Below are 24,214 nucleotides of genomic sequence, written 5' to 3'. Positions count from 1 at the left end.
TATGTAAACCTATGGCATTGGCAGGGCTCATTTTCTTTAAAATAGGCAAAACAATGATTGAATGGGTCAACTATGAGTTTTTTTTTATACAAGATATGAGTTGACCCCTGTTCATTTTTGTACCATAGCTTTGAAGTCTTTAGATACAATTCTGTATTTTATCAAGAGTCGGGACAGATATCCTTAGGGCTATGATGGCCATATATGACATGGAAAGAACATGCAGACTGTACTTTACTGTACTGTATTTTACATGCTTCTACTTTCATAGTGATTTTTCCTCTTGCCTGTATTACCCTGGATACATTTGCGGTGTGCTTTCCCTCAGAATCCTCATACAAGAATAATGCACCCTCTGCTCCTGAGTTTAAGCAGTCTCCTACCAGGACCGAGCCTGCAAGGTAAGTGTCAAGAACCTCCAGTCCTGTCTCTATTGTGCAAATGAGGCCAGGTTTCTCAGTTCTCTTCCTTATTCTTCTTTTCAATAAGTTTCCACTTGCTGACATTTCCAATTATGCACACAGAAAGAAGAAAAAAGTTGCATTGAAATACGTTAGTACAGTAATAAATATTAATGAGGAGGGTGTAATTAGTTTATAGCCATCTATGAGAAAGCTGTGATCTGTATTTGTACGCTAATTCTGATGATTCTACATCAAAGACTGATTTAATTTTTAAAGATGCACAGATTTTTACTCATGGTAGCTTAGAGACAAGTGAAGCAAACTACTTAAATCTAGATTATCACAGAATCTTGCAATCACAGAATGCACTACATTTGACTAGTCTACTCTTAATTACTTGTAAGGTAATACTTTACTGTTTCTACTTATATCAAAGATGGTAACGTGTCTATATGCATAATAATCATGCTCAGTCTGGTTCCCAGTCTGGTGTCGAGGAGCATAGGAAAGTCCTATGGTACTCTGCTCCATCTAGTGGCAAGAATGCCATGCAAATGGCATCTGCCCAGCATCTAGCTGGGCAGATGATTTATAAATGATCCTTTTTAAATAATAGTCTGGAAGGCATAGGGTATAGAAGCAGCCATAAAATGACCACATAAAGAGACAAATGGCTTCATAATATTTGGTTGATATCTAAACAGATTTTACTTGGCTTCATAAACTGCTTGCTGTCCTTACATTACACTAAGTTGAAATCCAGAAACAATGATGTCAGAACATCTTATGCGAGTCAATTGATTGACTGCCTAACTTCTAGAAGAGAGTCAGGTGACATCGCACTGTCAACACCTTTGGCCATGCAATCTAACACCTAAAATATTTGTCAAATGTTGGCGTTGCTTCCTGTGGTGCAAGCGGCAGTTGGGAGAGTGTTTCCTATGGGACTACCACATAGGACATAGAATAATTTTATAATTGTTCTAGGCTAAAATCTCACAAAGTATTAAACCTAAGGTGACAACAAGGAAATTGAAATGTCAAGAAGGATAGGTCACCAATGCAGTATACATATTTTTGTAATTCCCTTAAAAAAAAAAAAAAAGTACAATTAAAAATACAATTTGTAAATGTAAATGTTTCATGAAAAATGTTGTTTTTACATATGCTGCCAGCAGGTAGAAAGTTATCCGCTACTTTTTCCTGGTTTCATACTTCTTTGTTGTATATAACCCTGTTTTTTACAGAGCTCAACAGCAAAAGGTGAAATGTAAACATACAATTGAATAAGTCAAAACACAGACTCTCATCCCGAACACTTCCTTGAGGTTTTTAAAAAAAGAGGTCCTGAATGGGAACAACTACTATGCCCTCACTTTAAATAACCCAAAGTGCTCTAGGAATCATTTGTCATGTATTAAATGTTTAATTGTGAATCAAAGATTCTATATAAATATTTAAAAACATGCAGAAAATATTTTAAAAATTGACCCAAAACCGTTATAGTTTCTTTTAAGTAAACATGGAAATAATGTACTAATTTTGTTATGTAGGATAATCTGCGCTTATTGTAAAACAAGGGCTCTATTTCAACTTCTTTTTTAAAGAGGAAAAATATCTGTTTTTTGTCTCTGTCATCAGCAAACATCCATCTTCTGCACACAAGAAGCCACATCCAACTAAAGGAAGGTACCTATTTGTATTATTGCCCAATTAATTGCTGTTTTGTACTACCATCATATACAAATAATTGTTCATAAAGGAACGTAAAATAATTACATAGTTAAGGCTGCACAGGTAAAAGATAAAAAAACATTGTTAACAGATTGCTAAATGTTAATAAGCAGAATCTGTGTGCTTTTGCTAAAGTGTCTTCTCTGTATGTAGCCATGAAGCATTGGCATCTTCCGTAATATATACATGATTGGATTTCCTAATCACTCTAGCTAGAAAGTAAGGAAGTAGTTAGTAATACATGAGGCTTTTTTGCATGGTTTCCTTTTGTTCATTTTACATAAGACAAACAACTAGTGGTTAAAAAAGGGAATACAAATGACTGTTAATTTCAAAATTTTACTCTGCACTCTTTATCCTACCCATAAACGCGTGAGAGGTTGAACACATGGGGAGTTGTTCCACAGCATGTATTTGTTATTTCAATAAATAACTGTTTTATCTATGGTGATCCACGGAAGTGCGGCTTGTTTTTTTTAGAACAAACTCTTTGTTATGTTAAAGAAAAATAGAATGTGCATTTCTGAAAAGGAGCATGTGAAGAACAAAGCCTATAAATAAATAAGCAATATGTGCTAATGAAATAGTTGTGATTTAACATCAAACGTTATAAATTATTAAGCATTTCCTCTATCATCAATCCAATTTTCAGCTAATTATGACCTCTCTATATAAAGCAACAAAAGCATAGTGTTTATTTCACCTGAAATCTTCCAATATTGATTTTCAGACGTTCAGTGGCCCAATGGGAAAAATGATAATTAGATTTTCTACTAACCACATTTCCTTCAATTTAAAGTTGCTCATTACAATTCTGTTTACCCTTTGACCTATAAACGAATTCCCTATATTTCTTGACTATTGCCTGAATTTCACAAAATATTAATTGTTGCTCCTGCTAGTCTACATTTATTACTATTTGCATACACATTTATTTAACCTAATTAATATCAAATGTCCATAGTGCAGCAACTAAGGGCAAAAATGATGTGTGTCTAAAAATATGCTCTAATTAATGCTAATTTAAACAGGCATAATGCATAATAAACCTTAATTGACTACATTTTCAAGAAATAATTTTTCTATTACAGCAAGGTAGTTGTATATTGATAATTAATACCTTGTTATACAAACAGAATGCAAGAATTCAAGGACTTGCTGTAAGTATATCTTCAGTTCTTATCTCATGCAGCAATATTTTAAGAGGAAAAAACACTGTGACAGTAAACAACATAGTTCAACATATTTCCTATGTCAGTGAGTCCCTGAACTTTATATTTGACAAAATGATATAATGAAAGCTGATTACAGACAAGGCAATTTTCCAAGCATTATACCAAAGATGCAACAGAGAAAGGTAGCTGAAGGTTAAAATAAAATGAAAAATGTGTACATAGTTTTACATTGTAAAACATATTTTGTCTCCCAAAGTGTACATTGTACAGCATTCTAGAAATGTGTCTTTTGGGATCCTGAGGTCACTAAATTAATTTATCTAAATGTAAAAGAGATACGATCTAATCTTTGTATGTATATATGTATGTTTATATGAAAAACATGTATTGGAAATCTATTAGGGCAGGACCCAGAAGAAATACAATATATATTGCAGTTGGTGTTTAGCAATGTTTTAAAGAATTGCCATATATCGAATAGTTCAGTGTTCTTGATGAAAGATCCCACTAGCCAGCATTAGTGTTTTATGCAATCATTGACATTCTTTTGTCATTCAGTGCTTCTTTTGATGTCCCTCGACCCCCAAGTCTGCATTCTCCAGTAAAGGAACCAAAACAAAAAAAGTAAGAATACCAGATAAAAGTCTAAAGAGTTTTAAGATAGATTAGCATCAAACTATCCATGTCTATTCTTTGCTAAAAATACCATCATAGAGTTGTAAACCCAAGTCTCAGAGTTGTTGATCCAAAACAACCTCACAGCAATTGTAAGCCAGAGAAAAGTTAGAATTTCTTATTTCTGTATTTGTTCTAGGTCAGTGACTCAGAAAGTATTGAATCCAAAGTGTCAGCATGGCAGCCAAGTAAAAAGGGATTACAGAAGGAGTCTTAGCAGTGGCAGCCTTCCTTAGTTTCTCATAGCAGGGTTTCTTAGATTGCTTTCATGTTCAACAGTTCTACTTAAATCTATTATATTACCTGATCTGGATGTTAAAATCAACACTATACATATTCCTTGGAATACAGTAATTCCATAACAAAATAAAACTTTTAAAGTGTATGCAAACCCCAACAATAAACTTCTCTTATGTGCTCCATTTTTAACTTTTAAATATACAATGGGAAAATGTTTGGTACTGTTTTAAAGTGCAAATATGCAGAATTTGCTAAGTAATTAATAAATTATGTCAGAAAAAGAAAATTATAGGAAATTACTTGGGTAGAATATAGGGACATTCCTTGACAGCATGTTTGATCCTGTTCAAATTATGCTTACCCTGCCATCCAGCTAATCCTGCATTAGCTTTTGCCTTTCATAGCTGTTCAGGTCACTTGAACCATAGAGAAGGGCTAACTAAAATCCATCTTATATTGCTGCAATTTTATCCACCAGGTACTTTTGCTTTCCTCGTTTTCCATTGTCATTCTGTACTGCTCACTTGTCCCCCTTCTGCACCGTTTTGTAGTGCATCTCTTCTCATCCCCCTATGCTGGGCAACAGCTCTCCACTGCTACCTCTGTAGTTTCCTTCCGCTGTTTTTTAATACCCCCTTGTACTGTTCCTATCCTCTTCCAGCAGACTCTCTGTACTGCATTCCTTCTTGGTCTACAGTGTTCCCTGCGTAGTGCACTGCCTTCTCTCTTCAGTTTCCTCATCCCCACCTTCGCTTATATATTATGTCTCACCTCCAGGGCAGCCATCAGAAATTTTGGGGCAAACTGTTTGTGCTATATAAATCCTGTATAATAATAATAATAATCCCTCTGGGTCCTTCAGTGCACCCACTTTTATTTTAACACTATTACAACTTATTATATGAAATTGAAATGTGTATTCCAACGCACAGGTAACAATGACTCTGCTGGGGTGACAGCGCACAGGTAACACTGACTCTGCAGGGGTGACACAGCACAGGTAACACCGAATCTGCTGAGGGGACACCTCACAGGTAACACTGAATCTGCTGAGGTGACACCACACAGGAAACACTGACTTTGCTGGGGTGACACCGCACAGGTAATACTGACCCTGCTGGGGTGACTCTGCACAGGTAACACTGACACCGCTGGTGTGACATCACACAGGTAACAATGACACCGCTGGGGTGACACCGCAACGCTAACACCGACTCTGCTGGGGTGACACCGCACAGGTAACACTGACTCTGCTGGGGTGACACAGCATAGGTAACACTGACTGTGTGTGGTGGGCTGGGAGTCACTCAGTTGGGCTGTGCGACTCTCAGGGCTGTTTGGCTATGGTGTCTCCCCAGGGGTCCGCAGGCGGGCAGCACAGTGTCAGGGAGCCTTAAGAGGAGAAGGGGAAGGAGAAGCAATTACAGATGCGGCTGCCGAGGTCCCCGGCAAGAGCGATCTAGGGGAACCGCATCTGTCTGAAACCCGCAGCACGGGCTGCCTGCGGCTCAGAGGAAGATCCGGTTTCAGGCAGATGCAGGTGCCTGAGATCACGCTTGCAGAGGACCTCGGCAGCCGCATCTGTCAGAAAATGTAAAGTGTCGATGTCGGCACTGAGTGTCAAGACTCCAAAACCGGACTGTCTGGGTGAAAACCGGACAGGTGGCAACCTTAGTGTTGGTCAGTGCCCCCCCCAGCATCGGTCATGTCCCTCTCCCCTCACTCAGTGTTGGTGTCTCCCCCCCTCCGCATCGACCGGTTTCCTTCTCTCACCCCCCCAAGCGTCAATCAGTGTCCTTCTCTTACCCCCCACCCAAGTGTCAGTCAGTGTCTTTCTCTCTCTCCTCCCCCTAGCGTCAGTTTCCCTCTCCCCCCCAGGATCGGTTGATGTCTTTCTCTCACTCCCCCAAGCGCCGGTCAGTGTCTCTCTCCCTGCCCCCTCAGCATCGGTTAGTGTCTCTCACTCTCTCCCACATGCGTCGCTCAGTGTCTCTCACTTCCCCCCTTCAGTGTCTGTCGGTGTCCTTCACTCCCCCCCTCAGCGTTGGTTGGTGTCTCTCACTCTCCTCCTCCTCAGCGTCGGTCGGTGTCTCTCACTCTTCCCCCTCTCAGCGTTGGTCGGTGTCTCTCACTCTCCCCCTCTCAGCTTCGGTCAGGGTCTCTCACTCTTCACCCCCCTTCCCTCCTCCTCTTAGCATTGTTGGTGTTTGCCACTCTTCTCCCCTCTTTTCTCAGCGTTGGCGGTGTCTCTCACTTTCCCCCCTCCTCCTCCTCCTCAAAGTCAACAGTGTCTCTCACTCCCCCCAGCGTCAGTCAGTCTCTATCACAGCCCCCACCAATCCCCAGGACGTCTGCTGGAAAACCCTTACCTTTCCCCTCCAGGCAGCAGCTGTGCTCCGCTCCAGCCTTGGTCTTCAGCGCTTCTGCCCGGGAAAAAAAACTCCGCCCCCGAAAAACCTTCCTGCACATAATCAATAAGAAGATACCAATAGCACAGGGGGGCCCGGGACCTGACTAATTCAACTCCACATATTAATCTATAATAAAAATGCTTGCTTGTAGCCTGCCCCCCCCCTCCCGGCCGCCTGGGCCCCTTACACCAGTACTGGCCATACCCCCCTGATGGTGGCCCTGCTCACTTCCCCTCCAGGTTGGGGTACTATGATAAAATCAGTGCAATAATAGGCTTACAGGAAGAAGCTGTTGTTCACATTTCAATTTTCTCATGCAGGGAATGCTCCGAATTGAATTCTCCATCTCTGACACAGCAGGCAACTACTGAGGAAACAAAGCTTAAAAGGTAAAGTTGTGTGCACAGTCAGAACTTACTCAAAGTAGCTGCATATCAGTAGGACATACACATAAAGCATACTATTTTACCAATAAAGGGTCAATGCTTTTTTGTGATGCATGGACTACACTTTATGATTTCCGACTCCTGCTTGTAAAAAAAAACTTCAACTAAAGTATTTTCTTTTTTTTCTAAAGATCCTTTTCACTTCAGACTATGCAAATCATATGGGTACCTTTTGGCTTGTGAATGGTGGTAGGGTAGAAAGCCATAAATTGTGCACCACAGCTTTAGGAGACTATGCATGAAGTGCAATTTTTTCTGTAAGGATAGGACATATTCAGTATTTCCTCTCCAGCTTACTTGATTTACAGTATAGTAGGTGACATTGAGAAATTATATAATATAAAACTTAATGTGATATTATATATTCAACCAGAACCAGGAAATAGCTGACTATTGGTCTTCTCACAATCTTGCGACCTGTCCGATCACATGATCCACCAGAACTAGGAAACACCTAGCCACTTATCTCCTAATTACTATGTGACCCATTCGAATGATCGCCAGCCAGGAAATAGCTGACTATTGGTCTTCTTACAATCCAGTTATTTTCCTGGTTTTGGCAAATCATATCAGTCAAGATCACATGATTGTAAGAATACCAATAGTCAGCTTTTTCCTTACTGGTGCATATGTGATGGGTAGATCTATAAAAATGAAACTCAATGAAGTCACATTATATAAATAGAATACCATTTTACTGAACTGTGTCTAAGGATGATCTCAGGTTTGGACTGAACCTGGCCATATCATGGAAGGGGCTCCATAGAGCATGGAAGGAAGATCCTTTCACTGCCACCCTGTCAGCTGTGGCTGGAGAATTCTCTGCCCGCAGCTGCATGTAAGCAAAAGGGCAGCATGCATTGACATCATTGACATTATATGGCCACATGGCTATCTTTGGTCAATGACATTGGCCATTTAAGGTCTATGATGTCAGTGAAAGCATCTCACACCCTTGTTTATCTGCAGCTGCAGGGCGAAGAATGTCCAGACCAACAGCTGACTGGACAGTTTGCTCCATATAGCTTCCCGGTTTGGAGGAGCTCGGGTTTGGACATTCGAACATCTCTACCTGTAATAAATTCACCTTACAACCAAGTGTCTATTTCGCAGAAATTAACTGGGCAATTCTGATAACATTGCTTGAGATATAGGACATTACCCAGGACTGATTTTAAATTTCTTGGTAGGATGAACAAGTATTTTTTGCACTTATCTAACAACTATACCAATTGCTATCAACTGTATAATTTACAGACAAAAAGGGAACCTGCACTTTAAATTATTTCTAATATGTAATTATTAACAATATGTATTGTTAAGTGGAAACCTATATTGGCTTGGGACAAAAAAAATCATATTTAACAGAAACACTCCTGATGCAAATGAGCAATTAAAAGTTAAAGCTGAACTCCAGCTTTAAAAAAGTATATATACTTATACTGGTCCATTGTCATAATGTCACTGCCCCTCGTCCAATCAGAGAAGGCCTAGTATTGATTCTGAAAAATACTAGGCCTTTTGTGAATGGCCACTGTGCTGAACGAGTGACTTGCTGTGTTTTAACAGCACTCGAGGACGCTACTCAGCACATCGACTGAGCCTATACTTGGAAGACGCTGTGGTACACTGCTGTATTACATGATCCCTGTGCCAAACTAGACCAGTGTAAGTATTTATAATTTTTTAAAGCTGGAGTTTAGCTGTAAACATGGCAATGCCTACTGACGAGAGGTGCCAGCCTTTATTTCCATGCTCACTACTGTGGATCTTCCCATTATGGTGGAGACCTGTTTACTAAGATTAGTTGAACCTCTGACTCCAACTCGTAATGCCAGTCGAGTTGGAGTCAGCAGTCTCCTGCTGTTTTATGCTAGGAAAGCTATTGTCCTCAAGTAGAAGGACCCTGCAACCTCTACTTTAGCATTTTGGAAGTCCAAACTCCATCTTACCTTTGTATAAGGCTACTTACAAATCCAGAGGTTGTGCGCATAACTGTACTAAGGTCTGGGATTTCTTGTTGTCCGGTCACCTTACAGCGACTCCGTAGCCGATACCATAAGCCTCCAGTGTTGTTAGTATTGTCTATGTCTCTGTTTTCTGTGGCTGTCACCTTCTGATTTATGAGGTGTTCCCTCTGACACAGTTTTGTATAGATGTTTCTCCTGCACTCCTTACAGCATCTGGAACCAATAGTCAATGTGGTGCTTGCAGTGATAAATACGGATGGCGCCGTCTATCTTCAAATTCAGAAAAAAGGAAAATCATCAACACTCAAAATGTAGTTTTTAGATCTTGTTGATCATTTATTGATGTCACATGTATCATATCAGAAAAGCCAACGTTTCGAGGCCACACAGGGTCCCTTCATCAGGGCGACATAGTTACAATGGTGTAACATGTAATACCCATATATATATACCCTAAAACTCATCACAAGATCTCAAGACACCTCTGATTTCATGATGATGTCAGAGCCCGCCATAATTCCAAAAATATTTTTTTCCGTCTGACACAGTGATGTACGCACCTTCTCTTAGATAGTGTTCACTTTGGGCTGCACTGTTACCAATATCCTGGTTGCATTTGGGGTGTTTTGGGGGATTGGGTGGGCTGATTTGCTGCCTTTATGGTTTTTGTTTGTGTTTTATTATTGGTTTAGGAGGGTTGGCTTAGGATGTGCCCAGTACGACCATTTTATATATGCTTATTTAAAACTAAATAAAGAAAATTTTCTTATAAATGAGAGCACTGCTAATTAAGATTGTGGGTGTTTGATGGTGGTGGATGCCAGTCACTGTTTTTGTAGCAATGTAGGTTTCAGGTTGGGGTATTGATAACATTACATTTTGTTCCACAGGGATAGCGCTGAATTGAATCCTCCACCCATGAAACAGCAGGCAACTGCTAAGGAAAAAAAGCTTAAAAGGTAAAGTAGTGCCCCAGGACTCATTCACATTATTGGAACATCAGTAGCACATAAGCCTAAAACATGCTATTTTACCAATAAAGGGCCAATGCATGGACTAGAGTTTATGATCTTGAATTCTACTTGTGAAAAGAAAACATTTTAATCATTATTTATTTACTTATTTGTGATGTAATTTAAAGATCATTTTACTGCTCACTATGTAGATCATATACGCAGCATTTGGACTGTGAATGGGGTTTATTGTTAATATCTAGGACAATAGTCGAGAGAACTGTAATTTGACATAATAAACAACTGGAAAGATATCTTCTATTTTCAACAGTGAAACCCTGAGGGTATTTTATACCTTTATATATTTTTATACTATAGTTTGCAGCTTTTACACACCCTAACATAGGGGAGGACTAGGAGGGGAGTCATCTGGGAATTTTCACCTTGGTCCAGTACTAAGAAGATATGTTGGGCTGGTGGCCATAATAATATAATGGAAATACACTTTGATCAAAGCAGAACTTGCAGTCAGTGACACATGCTGGGCATCATATAGCTACTTTATTCAGACCTGTGATCTCCATGTCTGGCAAGGAAAGCATTCTAGAACAAACTGCCTTTGTGGCTCTCTTGCTGGAAGATGTAAAAAAAATGTGTCACAATAGACAATTTCCTTCAGTAACACCTTTTATCATGTCCACCAATCAATAAGGTACCATGGTATATTTTTCATGGTACAATTTATATAGTCCACAGAAATCTGCTCCTAAGAAGCTAAAATGTCCTATTCCTATCCTGCAATAACATAGCATATGTAGGAATTGAAGTGCCACACCAATTGAAATAGTCCAGATACAATTTTATTCCACTAGTGTCAAGGGACAATTGAGCAGAATAGCCCATGTGTTTTGGGAGCTCAAAAACACCTTCATCAGGGATTGAGGGATTGCCAAAACAGCAGCTACAATCTTTCCCATCATAGCTCCTGATTTCCTCTTGAACTCCTTATGAAGGGGGTGTTTTTGGAGCCCAAAATGCATTGGCTATTCTACTCAATCTACTATGTTCACTGTCAAGCCGAGGATACTGTGGAGACCCTTAGGCCAGTGATAGTTGCCTATCCATTATCCAGATTACACATATTCACATCACTTAATCACTATTAGATGATAAAAACAAAATACTCACACAGGTCCGGTGCTTTCCTTCCACTTCCAAATATTCATAACATTGTATATGGCATGAGTACTCCCAATGCTTACCTTCTGAGGTGATAGAATGGCAGAAGTTGGGTAGTATAATTCTGGAAGCACAGGTAAATATAATTTGATGATTTCTTCCACGTATGCTCTGAATGCAGCAATCACTATTTATAATAGTATAGCAGTACTGTATATATTATTGATGTGCTCTTTGCAGGAGTCATTCTACTGATGTTCAATCTTCATCACATACTTCCAAGAATCCAGAAAGGTGAGTTAGAATTTGAAGACCTATCAAATAGTTGTGCAATGCAAGCTGAGCCTCCCGGAAAAACCTATTTATGTATGCTTTTTAGGAGGTTGTCCCTGAATACTTCACTCCCAACATCTGCCTCAAGTAAAAGTTCTACCACCTACAAAGAAGAAAGGTAAAACTATAAGTGTAGCATGAGTGTCTAAAGAGGAGAAGACAAATATTGATTCCTTTAATTTTGTTCTTCTCAGAAGAATCTCTACTAATAACCAAACAGCCACTGAACGGAATGGATCCAGCAGACCATCCAGCAAACCTTCCACACATACTAAAGAAGAAAGGTCAATTTATCTTTAAAGTAAACACAGAGAAATAACTATTTTCTGCCTTTTTCTTTGTTAATGAGAAGTACTTTTTATCTTTTAGCCCAAGTAATCCGTTGGGAAGTTCTCCTACCTGTAGTAGTCCTCCTTCAACTTTTCTTCTACCACCGAGTTATGCGACAGGGAACTCTGTTAGGGACAAGTGTGTGGATATGGTGGCAGCTGCTCTGAAGACTGATGGTAAGTCCACAGATGTTAGGTCAAAGGCAGATTAAGGCAGAATGGAGCTCTATGCCAGGTAACACTTTGTTGCCCTCCCCCTACAACCATCTCTTCGAATTACATTACTACATTACTAAAGGTATTGTATTAGGTATATAGGAGCCGCCCCATTAGACACCAACTGACTACAAGTACATCCTCCTTTGTGAAGTGACAGGCAGGTGCACAGCAATTGTGCTATCCAGCCACTTCTCTGTGTAACGCCTGGCAGGATCAATTGGTGTGATAGTGTAATTCATCTTAAAGTGTATGCCCAGCCACAACATTGTTTCTTAGTGTGGCATGGCACCCTAAATAATTATTTCCCATATTTCCTTCTAGGTGACTTTATACAGTTTGGAGCAAACTGTGACAGACTTGCATGGGAAATAGAAGAATATATCCTTTTTAAATGTGAATATGAGGAGAGCTCTGATCACAATAAAAATCCCATATTATTAAATTGTATGCACTTGCTGGGAATTGCAGCTGTACCTGATACTGAAGGATAAAATTAGAGATCAGCTCTCTGCACCTGAAGAAAGGTTTCTAATTGGTGATGGAAGGGATATTTTACTGCTGGATGTAATTGCATTGTGGGAGGTGACTAGATTCTTGTCTAGAAACCACAGAATCAAGATGCCTTCTATAGGTCCAAAAGATTATGGAGATTTTTCTTTCTTTTGACAATAGCAGAAATCGGTTAATTACTTATTTACCATTTAACATCCCTATTGTCACTGCAACTTTGAAAAAAGTATTTCTGGCAGGGCAAGAAAGGGCTAACACAGCTTTAATGTTTCCCAATCCCTATCTCGATTTTACAGAACTGAAAATTATTTATTTTCAATTCCTGATGATAGATAAGTAAGAAATATACACTCACTGGCCACTTGATTAGGTACACCTTGCTAGTACTGGTTGGACCCCCTTTTGTCTTCAGAACTGCCTTAATTCTTTGTGGAAAAGAATCGACAAGTTACTATCATAAAGGCATGGACATGATAAGCATCAATACTCAGGTAGCCTGTGGCATTTAAATGATGCTCAATTGGTACTAAGGGGCCCAAAGCGTGAAGAGAAAATATCCCCCACACCATTACACCCCCGCCACAGCCTGAATTGTTGATAGAAGGCAGTATGGATCCATACTTTCATGTTGTTTTCGACAAATTCTGACCCTACCATCTGAATGTCGCAGCTGAAATCGAGACTCATCAGACCAGACAACGTTTTTATCTTCTATTGTCCAATTTTGGTGAGCACTTAGTAGCCTCAGTTTGCTGTTCTTATGTGACAGGAGTTGCACCTAATGTGTTCTTCTGCTGCTGTAACCCATCTGCTTCAAGGTTCAATGTGTTGTGTAGAGATGCTCGATTGTAACGAGTGGTTATTTGAGTTACTGGCTGCTGCCTTTCTATCAGCTTGAACCAATCTGGCCATCCTCCTTTTTTTTAAATAAATTTTTTATTTCAAAAATGTTCACACAAATAACAGGAAATAGCGGTAAGGCACAACATTGGTCCTCACAGGCCGTATAAGATGTTCTTACATACACATGATGCAGTGTTACAAATTACAACAAGGGCGTTCAGGGGTTGAGACAGGTTTTCTCATAGATATATGGCCATCCTCCTTTTGATCTCTGGCATCAACAAGGCATTTTTGCCCATAGAACTTCCATTTTTCACACCATACTCTGTAAACCCTAGAGATGGTTGTGCATGAAAATCCCAGTAGATCAGCAGTTTTTAAATTACTCAGACCAGTCCTTCTGGCACCAACAGCCATGCCACGTTCAAAATCACTTAAATCACCTTTCTTCCCCATTCTGATGCTTGGTTTGAGCAGATCATCTTGACCATGTCTACATGCCTAAATGCATTCAGTTGCTGCTATGTAATTGACTGATTATATATTTGCATTAATGAGCAGTTGAACAGGTATACCTAATAAAGTGGCCAGTGAGTGTATACATATAAATAAATAATGAATATATATCTAAAATTAAAATTATAATTATACAGTACCTTGTACTAAGTTAAAGTAGTATTAAACACTCAATCTTTTTTTCAATAATTAATACAATTTTGCCCAAGCACTAACAATTATCATGTTTCTGAACAGCTGGCTCCAACACTCTCAGCTCGGCTTCCCTGCACTTCCTGTCCAGTACAAGATCACAATGGACAGAGCAACCTCCAGCAGCTATCTATTTACTAGCTTGGAAAAGGGAAGAGAGGGTGGTGGGGGAGTGTGGAGATACACACAGCAAACTAGCACACCAAGGGTGGCTCCATTTGACCCTGCCAAGCTAAGAAGCCACCCTAAAACCAGATATCAGAGCTAGTGCTCAGGGGACCAACTGATTCTGCAGGTAACCAAAACTTTTAAACATCAAGGCACAGCATCCATTGTAAGTGATTTAATCATGCATAGGTAAGCAGAATTGGTAAAAGAAGCAGCTTTTGTTTAATGCAAAGTCTTACAAGACGTCTTAGGTTATGCTACAGGCATGTTTGTCATGGCCACCGTGTAGTGACATTGACAGTGTTTTCGAGCACTCACCATAGTCTTCCTGTACAGTGTGGTGTTTGTCATACTTTGTGCAAAGCTGTCTTTGCTTGTTGTTTTGTTTTGAAAGGCTTGCTTATACATCCTCTTGTCGCTTTCCATGACATTCTCACATATATACCAAGAAATTAAGGCTACAGATATGAAATACAGAAACAGAATCCGGAGTCGGATTAGTAATTTAAAGGATCCAAAGAATCCCAATCTGAGGCGAAATGTCCTATGTGGCTCTGTATCGGCACAGAGTATAGCAACAATGACGGCTGAGGTAATCGGATCTTACAAATACATTGTTGTGTGGACTATATATTATTCTTATGGTATAGCTGTTGTTAAGATGTCCAAAATATAGTGGCCAGCTTTTACAGCTATGGTATATAAACAAGATTTTCATTTAAGATGACAACTCAAATGGTTAAGCTGATAAAATGTGGCTGTTTGTACTAAAATATTTACAACTATCATCAAATATTGGGCATTTGCTGTTAGAATTTTCCACTTATAGCATCAGTGTATTTGACAGTGGTTTACATAATACAATGAACTGGCCCTTACCCCTAAGGAATCCGACATAATCTGGGGCCAATTTGGACAGGTATCAGTAAACCTACCAATATGTTTTTTGATTGGGAGAAGATGTTGAAGCATCCAGAGGACACTTCCACTAGCATGGGCAGAATATAGACATACCATGCAAATAGTGTACCTGCTGAGATTCAAACCTAGGGCCCTCACACTATAAGAAAGAGTGCTACCCACCTGGATGCTACATGCCATTAATGACTTCAGCTAGGCATCTGGGCTGTATATGACTGTATATATAGACACAGGCCTTTTATAGTACATCCTATAATTAACCTCCTCATGAGGGCCCACACCTCACCAGAGCGTTTGCCACAATGTACAAGTATGTACAGTATATTTGTATATTATGGCTCACTTACCATATAAAGTGCTCCCTCCATGGCTGAGATGTCTGTCATTTCCCACATCGTTCTGTCACTGGTGCTTACATCTTCTCCCCGTTAAGTTTAGAAGCCTTCGAATGTCTTGATTGGCCAGGAGGACATGACTCCCACGCAAAGGCACCGGAGTTCATTCATAATGGCCCCTTGCACGCACTTCTTACACCTATAAGGTTTCACGTGCAAATGTCAGTGTACAATTCATTAAAACTGCTAGCAGGTAGGGGAAAAGTTTTACAGCAGAAGAGACATACAGAGTTTCTTCTACCATAAATATCTTTATGCTAGCAGTCTTAAATTTCAGGTTTGGTCTGCTTTATCTTTAACAGTGTTGTAAGCAGGATAAAATGTTAAATGTTTATGAAAAGTAAAATCAGTTTTATCGCAAATCAAACCTCAGGTTCCTTTTTATGTCATGTTTCATTTTAGTTTGTTAATACTGTGAAGTACTATATATGACCACACAGTATGAATGTTGTTGAATATGAAACCACAATTTTGATATCATATGAAGTAGATAAAATCATACCATATAAACTGCAACAGCCGTATCTACAATAAAAATCCAATTAGTATTTACAGCCTGGGGAGCACTCATTAATCACTCTCGTCTGGCTGTCTGGCAGAAAACTCAGAGAAATTTCATATGGTACAGAAAACAAAAGTAAACTGCCAGGGCCCTAGTACGATGAAATAATTAATAAAGCAAAGTAAATATAGTAAATGTCATGATCTGAGGGGGAAGTTGGCATCTGAATAAAGACACAAACAGTGGCAGAAATCTCACAATAACCAGCCATAATAGGTTGCCCAACATCTTGGCCTCATTTGGAATGTAGATATATATTTCTTTCCCCTGGAAGGTCACAACGCATATCGGGGCCATGTCTCCTTGTCAAGCACGGACATCTTTAGATCTCATCTTCCCCATTCAGGCCATGACACGTGCATCTTACATCCTGGTTGGTGACTACATATATCTAAAGCTAAACTCTAGGCAAAAAGCTAAATACACATATTAAAATACATATACAAGAGATATTTTACCGCCAAGGGCGTCCCGAGGCCAGGTGTCACCCAGAGCAGATACTGGAAGACACCCCGCCGTGACGTCATCGCGCATGCACGTGACGTCACCAAGTGCGTGCGCAATGACTTCATCGCATCGCAGTCATCTTTTTGATACTTGACGGTGGCCATCTTGGTGATAGGCTTCAGCAGAGAGAGGAGGGGACGTTCACCCGGCAGATAAGGTATGCTGCCAGGTCCACTCCTCTCTCTACTGCAGCTGTCGGGCTCTCAGTCCATGACCTAGTGCCCGACTTTTCAGAGGGAGTGACACCAAAATGACTGTCAGTCATTTTGGTGTCACCCTTCCAATGGTGTCACCCGGGTGCGGGCCACACCCCCCTTGTGATGCCACTGTTTACCGCCCAAAGGATTTGTATTTCTGCCAATCCATTCCAGAGATCTGCACAGCTATGTCCCACAGCAAAGCCATCTCTAGCAAGAACAGGACCTGGTATTTCTCTGCTACAGTTTTACTTTCGGTTACAGGTCTCCTCCACACCCCACTCTGTAACTGGGCAGTGAAAGGAGAAGCAACACACTGATGGTGACATCTCTCTGTCACTGCTGTCTCCTTCTATCAGCATGGCTCCTTGCACTGCAGCACATCTGACTGGCTCTTTGTGCTGCTTCTCCCGCCCCTTCTCTGAGCTCTGATACAGACTGTAGAGTAGACTACAAGACGTTGATAAAGGTACTTACACAGTGTTTAAATATACATTTAATGATGCATTAATGAATACAGACCTGCATTCATTTGTACCTTGTATATATGCCTGGAGTTTAGCTTTAACTATTTGTACTTTGCTGCAGTGCACTATTTTCACAGTATGGCCTTGTTATTTATTGAAGCAGTATGAACTGCTATTTTCTACTGATTTGTATACTTTTCCCAAGAAAGCATGTTCTATTAAGTGACTTGAACCACTCTTGAATGACAGGAGATGGCGAGTGATGAGCTGAAGGAGCTCAGGAACACACTGACACAAGAAGCCATAAGAGAACATCAGATGGCAAAGACTGGAGGAACTACGACAGACTTGCTGCAATGTGACAAGTGCAGGAAGAAAAACTGCACCTACAACCAGGCATGTCACACAAGATTAATATTATTTATAGTTATTGTTGTTGTCATTATGGTTTAACTTCAAGCTGCACAAAAGCCACTGATAATTAAAATAAAAAATTCTTACAGAGCAACCGTAGGCGATGAGTAAAACCACTGCTGCTCAGCTGATTTGGTATTAACGTGTATTTTCACATGCAGTCAAATTTGAGAAAAAACCTTACTTTAATTTTAAAAAGATTATTTCTTACCTTTCTAAATGTTTCTTTGGAGCAGCCCTTAGGGCAGACTGCAAGCTACTCTGCAAAATGTGAAAGTAAAAGTGGAGAGGGACACAGTGGGCACAGGCTCAGTTTGCTCTCATTAACATACAATGCAGAAGCGAGCCCTGAGACCTTTAACCCTTTTTAGGACAGACAGTGTTCATTTCTAATTCACAACTGATGATAATGAGATCTGCCTGCACACTAACAGTTTTTTAGTTTTCCCAACCATATATTTTATACACAATTGACTATTTCTTCCCATGCCTCCAGTACCTTCATCCTTTCCAATCATCCACTATAATCCACATCAAACTATCTGATTATACACCTATATCAGTGTTCTTCAGCCTTCCAGAAGCCCTGTGTCATCCCTCGGAATGGCATTTGAAGGAGCACCTCCTTTATGAGCCCTCTATAATAAATTATATTTATAAGGAACTACTCCTTTTTTTAAAACTAACATTCCCCTTTATCGGTCTGGGAGACTCATAACTCCTACATACTACCGGAACAGATTAATTGAGCAGAAACAACCCAGAAAAAGAGACAAACTCCAGAAGTTGAGGCTAAGTTAACTCAGCTTAGGTCCCAACTAAAAACTCGGTGTCTTGCAAGGGCCTTCATAGTGAAATGTCACAGGGATTTTTATAAATACAGAAATAATTGTAGTAGAACCCTAGTTAATGCCCTCAGACAGCAAACTGGTCAAATGTACAGTTCATCGAATGCCACGAAACCACTCTTCCACACAAGAGAGCATCCACTTTCAGAGTCTTCTACCACACACTTTAAGACCTCATCACAAACAGTGATACCAGTCACTCTGTCCCTCAAAAGCAGAATAAAAAAGTATATCAGGGACCTACAGCTTCCTACCCTGACTGCTTCCACTGCCAACAGTCTGGAGTTCCCTAAAGAGGGAGAATAGTTTAAGGCTGCCCATACACCTTGAGATCATCGGACGACATTTTTCGTCCGATGACCGAACCGTCGTACGATTTTTGTACGGTCGCCCCATCCTGCCCCGATTACGGCGAGGTTGGATCAGCAGTAATGAGAAGAAAGCACCTGGATGAATTGCGGTAATCGACCTCACGTATTTTCGTCTGCGCATTTGCAGTGTAAATTGTACGAATTGTGACGTACGGAAACGCCACCCACCTTGCGAAAATCGTACGTTCGACCGAAGTTTTCTAACCTGCTGGTTAGTCAAAAGTCGATCGATTGTACAGTATTTGCGGTTGTACACTGCCCATCAACCTTAACGAATATCGGACGAAAACGCGATCGCATACGAAAATCGGACGATATATATATAAGGTGTATGGGCACCTTTACACTAACAAATGCTCTCAAACAAGCAAAACACCGGGACCAGATGGTTATACCTTACAATACTACAAACTTCTTTCCCCTCAACTAACCCCCAACTATCTCAGGGCAATCAGCTTCATTAGGGAAGACCATACCTGTGTACATGAAGCCAATAAGGCCCATATCACAGTCCTTCCATAAAGAAGGGAAGGATGCACTGACTTGCTTGAGTTACAGACCATTTCCATTACTAAATGTAGATTTGAAGTTATTTACTAATATCATTGAGCAAAGACTTATCCCCCACCTCCTACCTATCATCCATAATGACCATGTGGGCAACATGAGTGATTAATATATACACGTAGCCAAATCAAGATTTGTTCCTTCATCCTTCTGTCAACAGATAATGAAAAGGCATTTCACAGGGTTGAATGGACCTTCATAACAAAGGCTCTTTAAGTGATTTTGGATAAACACTATATACAGTATCAACTCCTTTAACATGTTTAAAGGTTAACGGAACCTCGTTAGACCCATTACCGATGCATATAGGCAAGACTTCCCACCCTCTTCTTCATTCTTACCCTAAAGCCTTTCTTCCGTAAATTCAGATCCCGTCCAGACATTGTAGCCCTACACATGGGAACCCATCAGCAAAAGGTTACTGCCTATGCAGATGACCTCCTGTTTGTCTTCAGTAATCCACATATCTCCATTCCAAATCACCTAGTGGAAAGGAAAGCGTATAGAACTCTCTCCAATTATCTCATTAAGTATCTAAAATTCAAAGCGCTAAATCTCAGCCAACAGAGAAACAGAGTTGTATATTTCTAGGTAATTTCCCATTCAAATAGGCACCCAACACCATTGAATACCTGGGAGGGATCTGAATTTATGGAAATATACATAGCTAATTCTCCCCCCTCCCCCCACAGTGCGCAGCATTAAACAAGACCTACATAAATATACCAACGGTAACTACTCATGGCTGGGCAGGTGCAATATTCTAAAGATCATAGTCTTGCAGGTCCGGTACCTGCTACAAGCCATCCCCATACATATAACTCATTATTTGAGGATGGATAAATCACAGAATGTATCTGGGCAAATAAACTGGTGAGAGTTATATATCTGACTCTACGATGACCAAAGAACAAGGAAGATATTGGCCTGCTGGTCCTCAAGTTATATTACTATACAATCCAACAAGAGGCCACACTAAATATCACCCTACACTAAACAGGCAACACCCAGAGTCTATTATCCCTTTCACTGGAGGGATACAGCCTCCCTGCACTCCTATCCCTCCTCAACCCTGCCCCCCCATCTAGCCCCCCTTCCAGCCCTCCTTTCCTGAGAACCCTTCTTACCACCCCCTCCCTTTTTTTTCCTTGTTTTCCCTTCTCTTCCTCTCCTCTCTTCCTAGTTCACCCGCTTTCCAGATTAATTTCCTATTCCTATTCCTCTTCTCCATGGTCATAAACCAACACCTGTTTTGTTCTGTGAGAAAAAAAAAATGCGGTGAACACAAGTGTCTCAGGTGAAATCATCTTACCACCCATCCAGGCATGCCTGGACTGTTTGACGCTCTTTATATCAGTTGTTTTAAGACTTTTCAATGTATTGTTTGTTGATTTCACCATGTATGCATCCTGAAATCTGCCATGGCAATCTATGTACCATTATGGTATTATGTATCACCTGTGATGATCTTGTTGCATTCTAAAGAATGTATTTAACAAATTATAATTGCTGTCACATACTGCTTATAACTTTAGTCCAGATGTAAAAAGATTTGATAGAAAACATTTTTATACGCTTTCAACATTGTAAAAATTGACAAGAACAATATCTGGTGGGATAGGGCAGTGTCATTCGTAGTAACTTGTCAATACCTCGTCTCCTAGGTGCAGACACGCAGTGCAGATGAACCAATGACAACGTTTGTACTTTGCAATGAGTGTGGCCATCGCTGGAAGGTTAGTAGTTCAGTTACTTGTACCCTTACATACCTTTTTTTATCATCATGTTATCTTTTTATCATTTTTTAATTCTTTGTCAGGCAGTAGTGTAAAGAGATGGGTGCTCAGAGCCAACAACAAGCCTATTTTTTGGGAGAACTGAAAGAACACCTGTATAGTAGTAAAACCCGTTATGTTATAAAAATGCAGGGTAGTGGAGGGTGAGTCTTTCAATGATTCTTTCAGTAATTAAAGTATTTTCTAAATGTATTTTAATAGTGTACCTAAAATAATAATTTTTAAAAAGGCGCAAATATGGCTGCCTCCCAGGAAAGCTAGGTGCTTGAAATTACTCAAGAATGTGCTCCAGGGGGAAATTGTCTGTGAAGGTTCTCATTCATCCTGGTCATGGTATATCTGTAAAAAATAAATCAAGGCAACTGGACTTGCTGTATTTTTCTTGAAGATGTTTCGCTGGTCATCCGACTAGCTTTCTCATTTCAGAATAACTTGTACAAAAATTCTCTGGGAATAAATAGGTCAATGTTTGTCCAATCAACATAATCTGGTAAACACAACCAGCATGGGGTCACAGACCTCATGGAGGTAAGGTGTTGAGTGCATGAGGTCTCTAACTCCATGCTGGTTATGTTTAACAGATTATGTTGATTGGAGCAACATTCATATTATTTATTCCCAGATAATTTTTGTACAAGTCATTCTGAAATGAGAAAGGTAGTCGAATGACCAGCAAAACGTCTTCAAGAAAGATACAGCAAGTCCAGTTGCCTTGTTTTATTTGATTTATTGATTTATTTTTTTACCAATATCCAGGGGGAAAGGGAAACAGGATCAGGAGTTATTCTGATATGGTTGGCTATACAGCCTTCTGGAGGAATTGGACACTGGCAAACAAATAATTGTTGGCCAGTCAGGTATAATCCCTCCTACTTCCAGCATGCTCCAGTTTTATGCTAATGTCCTAGGATGATGAGGGGGAATGGGGGGGACCTGTTTCGGTTTTTTACTAGCCTTTTTACTTTCCCAAGATCATTTTTCTTCAATCAAGACATCATCTATGTGCTCACTATAAAGCTATCTGGATCAGCTAATCCTTGGCTACCCCGGAATGTGCCCTTGGCCTTTGTCAGTGGCACTATCAAGTATTTTGGGTACTGTGTTAGTTAGCCACAGAGCATTTTCCAGGTACAGAGCTGTGGCACTACCTTCGGTGACTTTGTTCCTGAGGAGCATCCAATTTATGCTGTGCGAGTCCCATTAAAAGAAGAACTTCGGGGGAAACTTTTTTATTAACTCTTGTAGTAGGGCTACCCACTTAACTACTCATTGTTGTGTCGGTGCTAAAAAAAAATTTATACTCACCCGAACTGCCGAGCCGTCTCCCTGACTCTCCGGCCACTGAATCGCGTCTCCTCCTCCACTGCACAGATTGAATGTTCCTCAGCATCCTCTCTTCTATACACTTGTATAGAACGTGCTGAGGCAAGGATTCTCAGACCGTTGCAGAGGAGGGGAAGAGAGGCTCTAGGGATTAGTCTAAGAGTATGACTTTTTTTTAAGCACCTTCCTTGCAAACCTTGCAGTGCGGGTGTAGCCCCACTGCCAGGCCCGGATTCCCAACAAGACCATCGAGGCCTGGCCTCGGGGCGGCACAGCGCAGAGGGGCGGCAGCGGTGTCCTTATGGGGAAGTTGCCCTCTACATTCAGTCCTGCCTTGTACAAGCAGGACTAAATGTAGAGTGAGGCAGCCGATTTTTCTGTTTACATGTGAACTCGGCGATGATAATAAAAATTAACAAAATAAGAAGAAATTATTAAATAAAAAAATAAAAAGTGATAAAAAAGTAAAAAAAAAAAAGAAACAGTAAAAAAAATGTACACTACCCCCGCCTCCCTGCCATCTGGTTGCCTTTCTCCATTGATGGGAAGGGGGTAGGTTGGCGGGGTGGGGGGCGCATCGCAGAACCTGGCCTTGGGGCGGCAGGGAGAGTATATCCGACCTTGCCCATTGCAGGGGTTAATAACATTTTTGCCTGGAGTTCTTACTTAAAATGGAATAGCCAGTGACTTTAACTAGTGCTGTTACCAGTCTGGACCCTCTCAGTTCACTCATTACTTTAGCCTGTTCTCTACGCTGACTGTGAAAATCCTTCTCCTCCCAAACATTTTGCTGATCAATATCTGCTTGATGGAGATTTTATTACAAAGTATTCTGTAACAATTGTGGATCTGGCAATATCTCACCTTAATAAACACTGAGTGCATGTGTTGGAGAAGCACTAGTGCTTAAGGATACCACCAACAATCATTTGGAAACTCTTTCTAAATCCTTGTTTTGGCTTGCAGGCCCTGCCATGCAAACCTGACTTTAAAGGAATAGGTTTGTGGCTAATGGCCTGGCTACAGTCGTAACTGAGCTTGGAGCTTTTCCCTGCAGCTCTACATTACCGCATGGGCGGTATGGCTGTTATCCGTCTCATCTCTCAAATGAGTCTACTGTCAGTTAACATACCGAGAACTTTCCAGATAAAGTGTTGGTCTGCGGAAAAGAAATGCAGATAGTGCTTGCTACGCATGCTTTTAGACAACACTGCTACACTGCAGGGCCATCCCTATAATGAAGCAGCCTGAGGCTGTTGCGTCAGGCGGCATCTCTTTGGGTTGCATGGGGGGCGGCAGGCACAGCAGCGTGGCCCCTCTGCTGCACAATGTTTGCAGTGTGCCTGCTGTCCCCTTTCTGGCTAGAGGGTCCCAGGTTGCTAAGAGCTGGATGGGGAGATGTGTAGGGGCTGAACACATCTCAGTGATGTCATTGGTTTCCAGGAGCTCTGCGAGACACTGGCCAAAGCGTTCCAGGTTGCTAAGAGCTGTACGGCCCTTAAACATCTCTTTGCCCAACTCTTAGGGGCATCACTCTGCACCAACATCC

General features: G+C 40.7%; 1 protein-coding gene across 1 annotated transcript in view; it reads left to right on the top strand.

Moving 5' to 3' along the window:
• The window catches only part of LOC108786628 (transcription elongation factor A protein 3-like), a 28,534-nt gene extending 7,157 nt beyond the window's left edge, over nucleotides 1-21,377 (top strand). The window contains exons 4-13 of the mRNA XM_018555958.1: nucleotides 329-401; nucleotides 9,946-10,014; nucleotides 11,428-11,481; nucleotides 11,567-11,638; nucleotides 11,890-12,026; nucleotides 12,390-12,446; nucleotides 14,735-14,889; nucleotides 17,596-17,742; nucleotides 21,211-21,282; nucleotides 21,366-21,377. Of these exons, the coding sequence (XP_018411460.1) occupies nucleotides 329-401; nucleotides 9,946-10,014; nucleotides 11,428-11,481; nucleotides 11,567-11,638; nucleotides 11,890-12,026; nucleotides 12,390-12,446; nucleotides 14,735-14,889; nucleotides 17,596-17,742; nucleotides 21,211-21,282; nucleotides 21,366-21,377 (848 nt within the window). The remainder of the gene's footprint in view (nucleotides 1-328; nucleotides 402-9,945; nucleotides 10,015-11,427; nucleotides 11,482-11,566; nucleotides 11,639-11,889; nucleotides 12,027-12,389; nucleotides 12,447-14,734; nucleotides 14,890-17,595; nucleotides 17,743-21,210; nucleotides 21,283-21,365) is intronic.
• The last annotated feature ends 2,837 nt before the right edge of the window (nucleotides 21,378-24,214 follow it).

The sequence above is a fragment of the Nanorana parkeri genome, unplaced genomic scaffold, assembly GCF_000935625.1.
Source record: "Nanorana parkeri isolate BGI_ZX_2015 unplaced genomic scaffold, ASM93562v1 scaffold220, whole genome shotgun sequence".
Classification (NCBI taxonomy): Eukaryota; Metazoa; Chordata; class Amphibia; order Anura; family Dicroglossidae; genus Nanorana; species Nanorana parkeri.
This window is presented reverse-complemented; position numbering and strand designations above follow the sequence as displayed.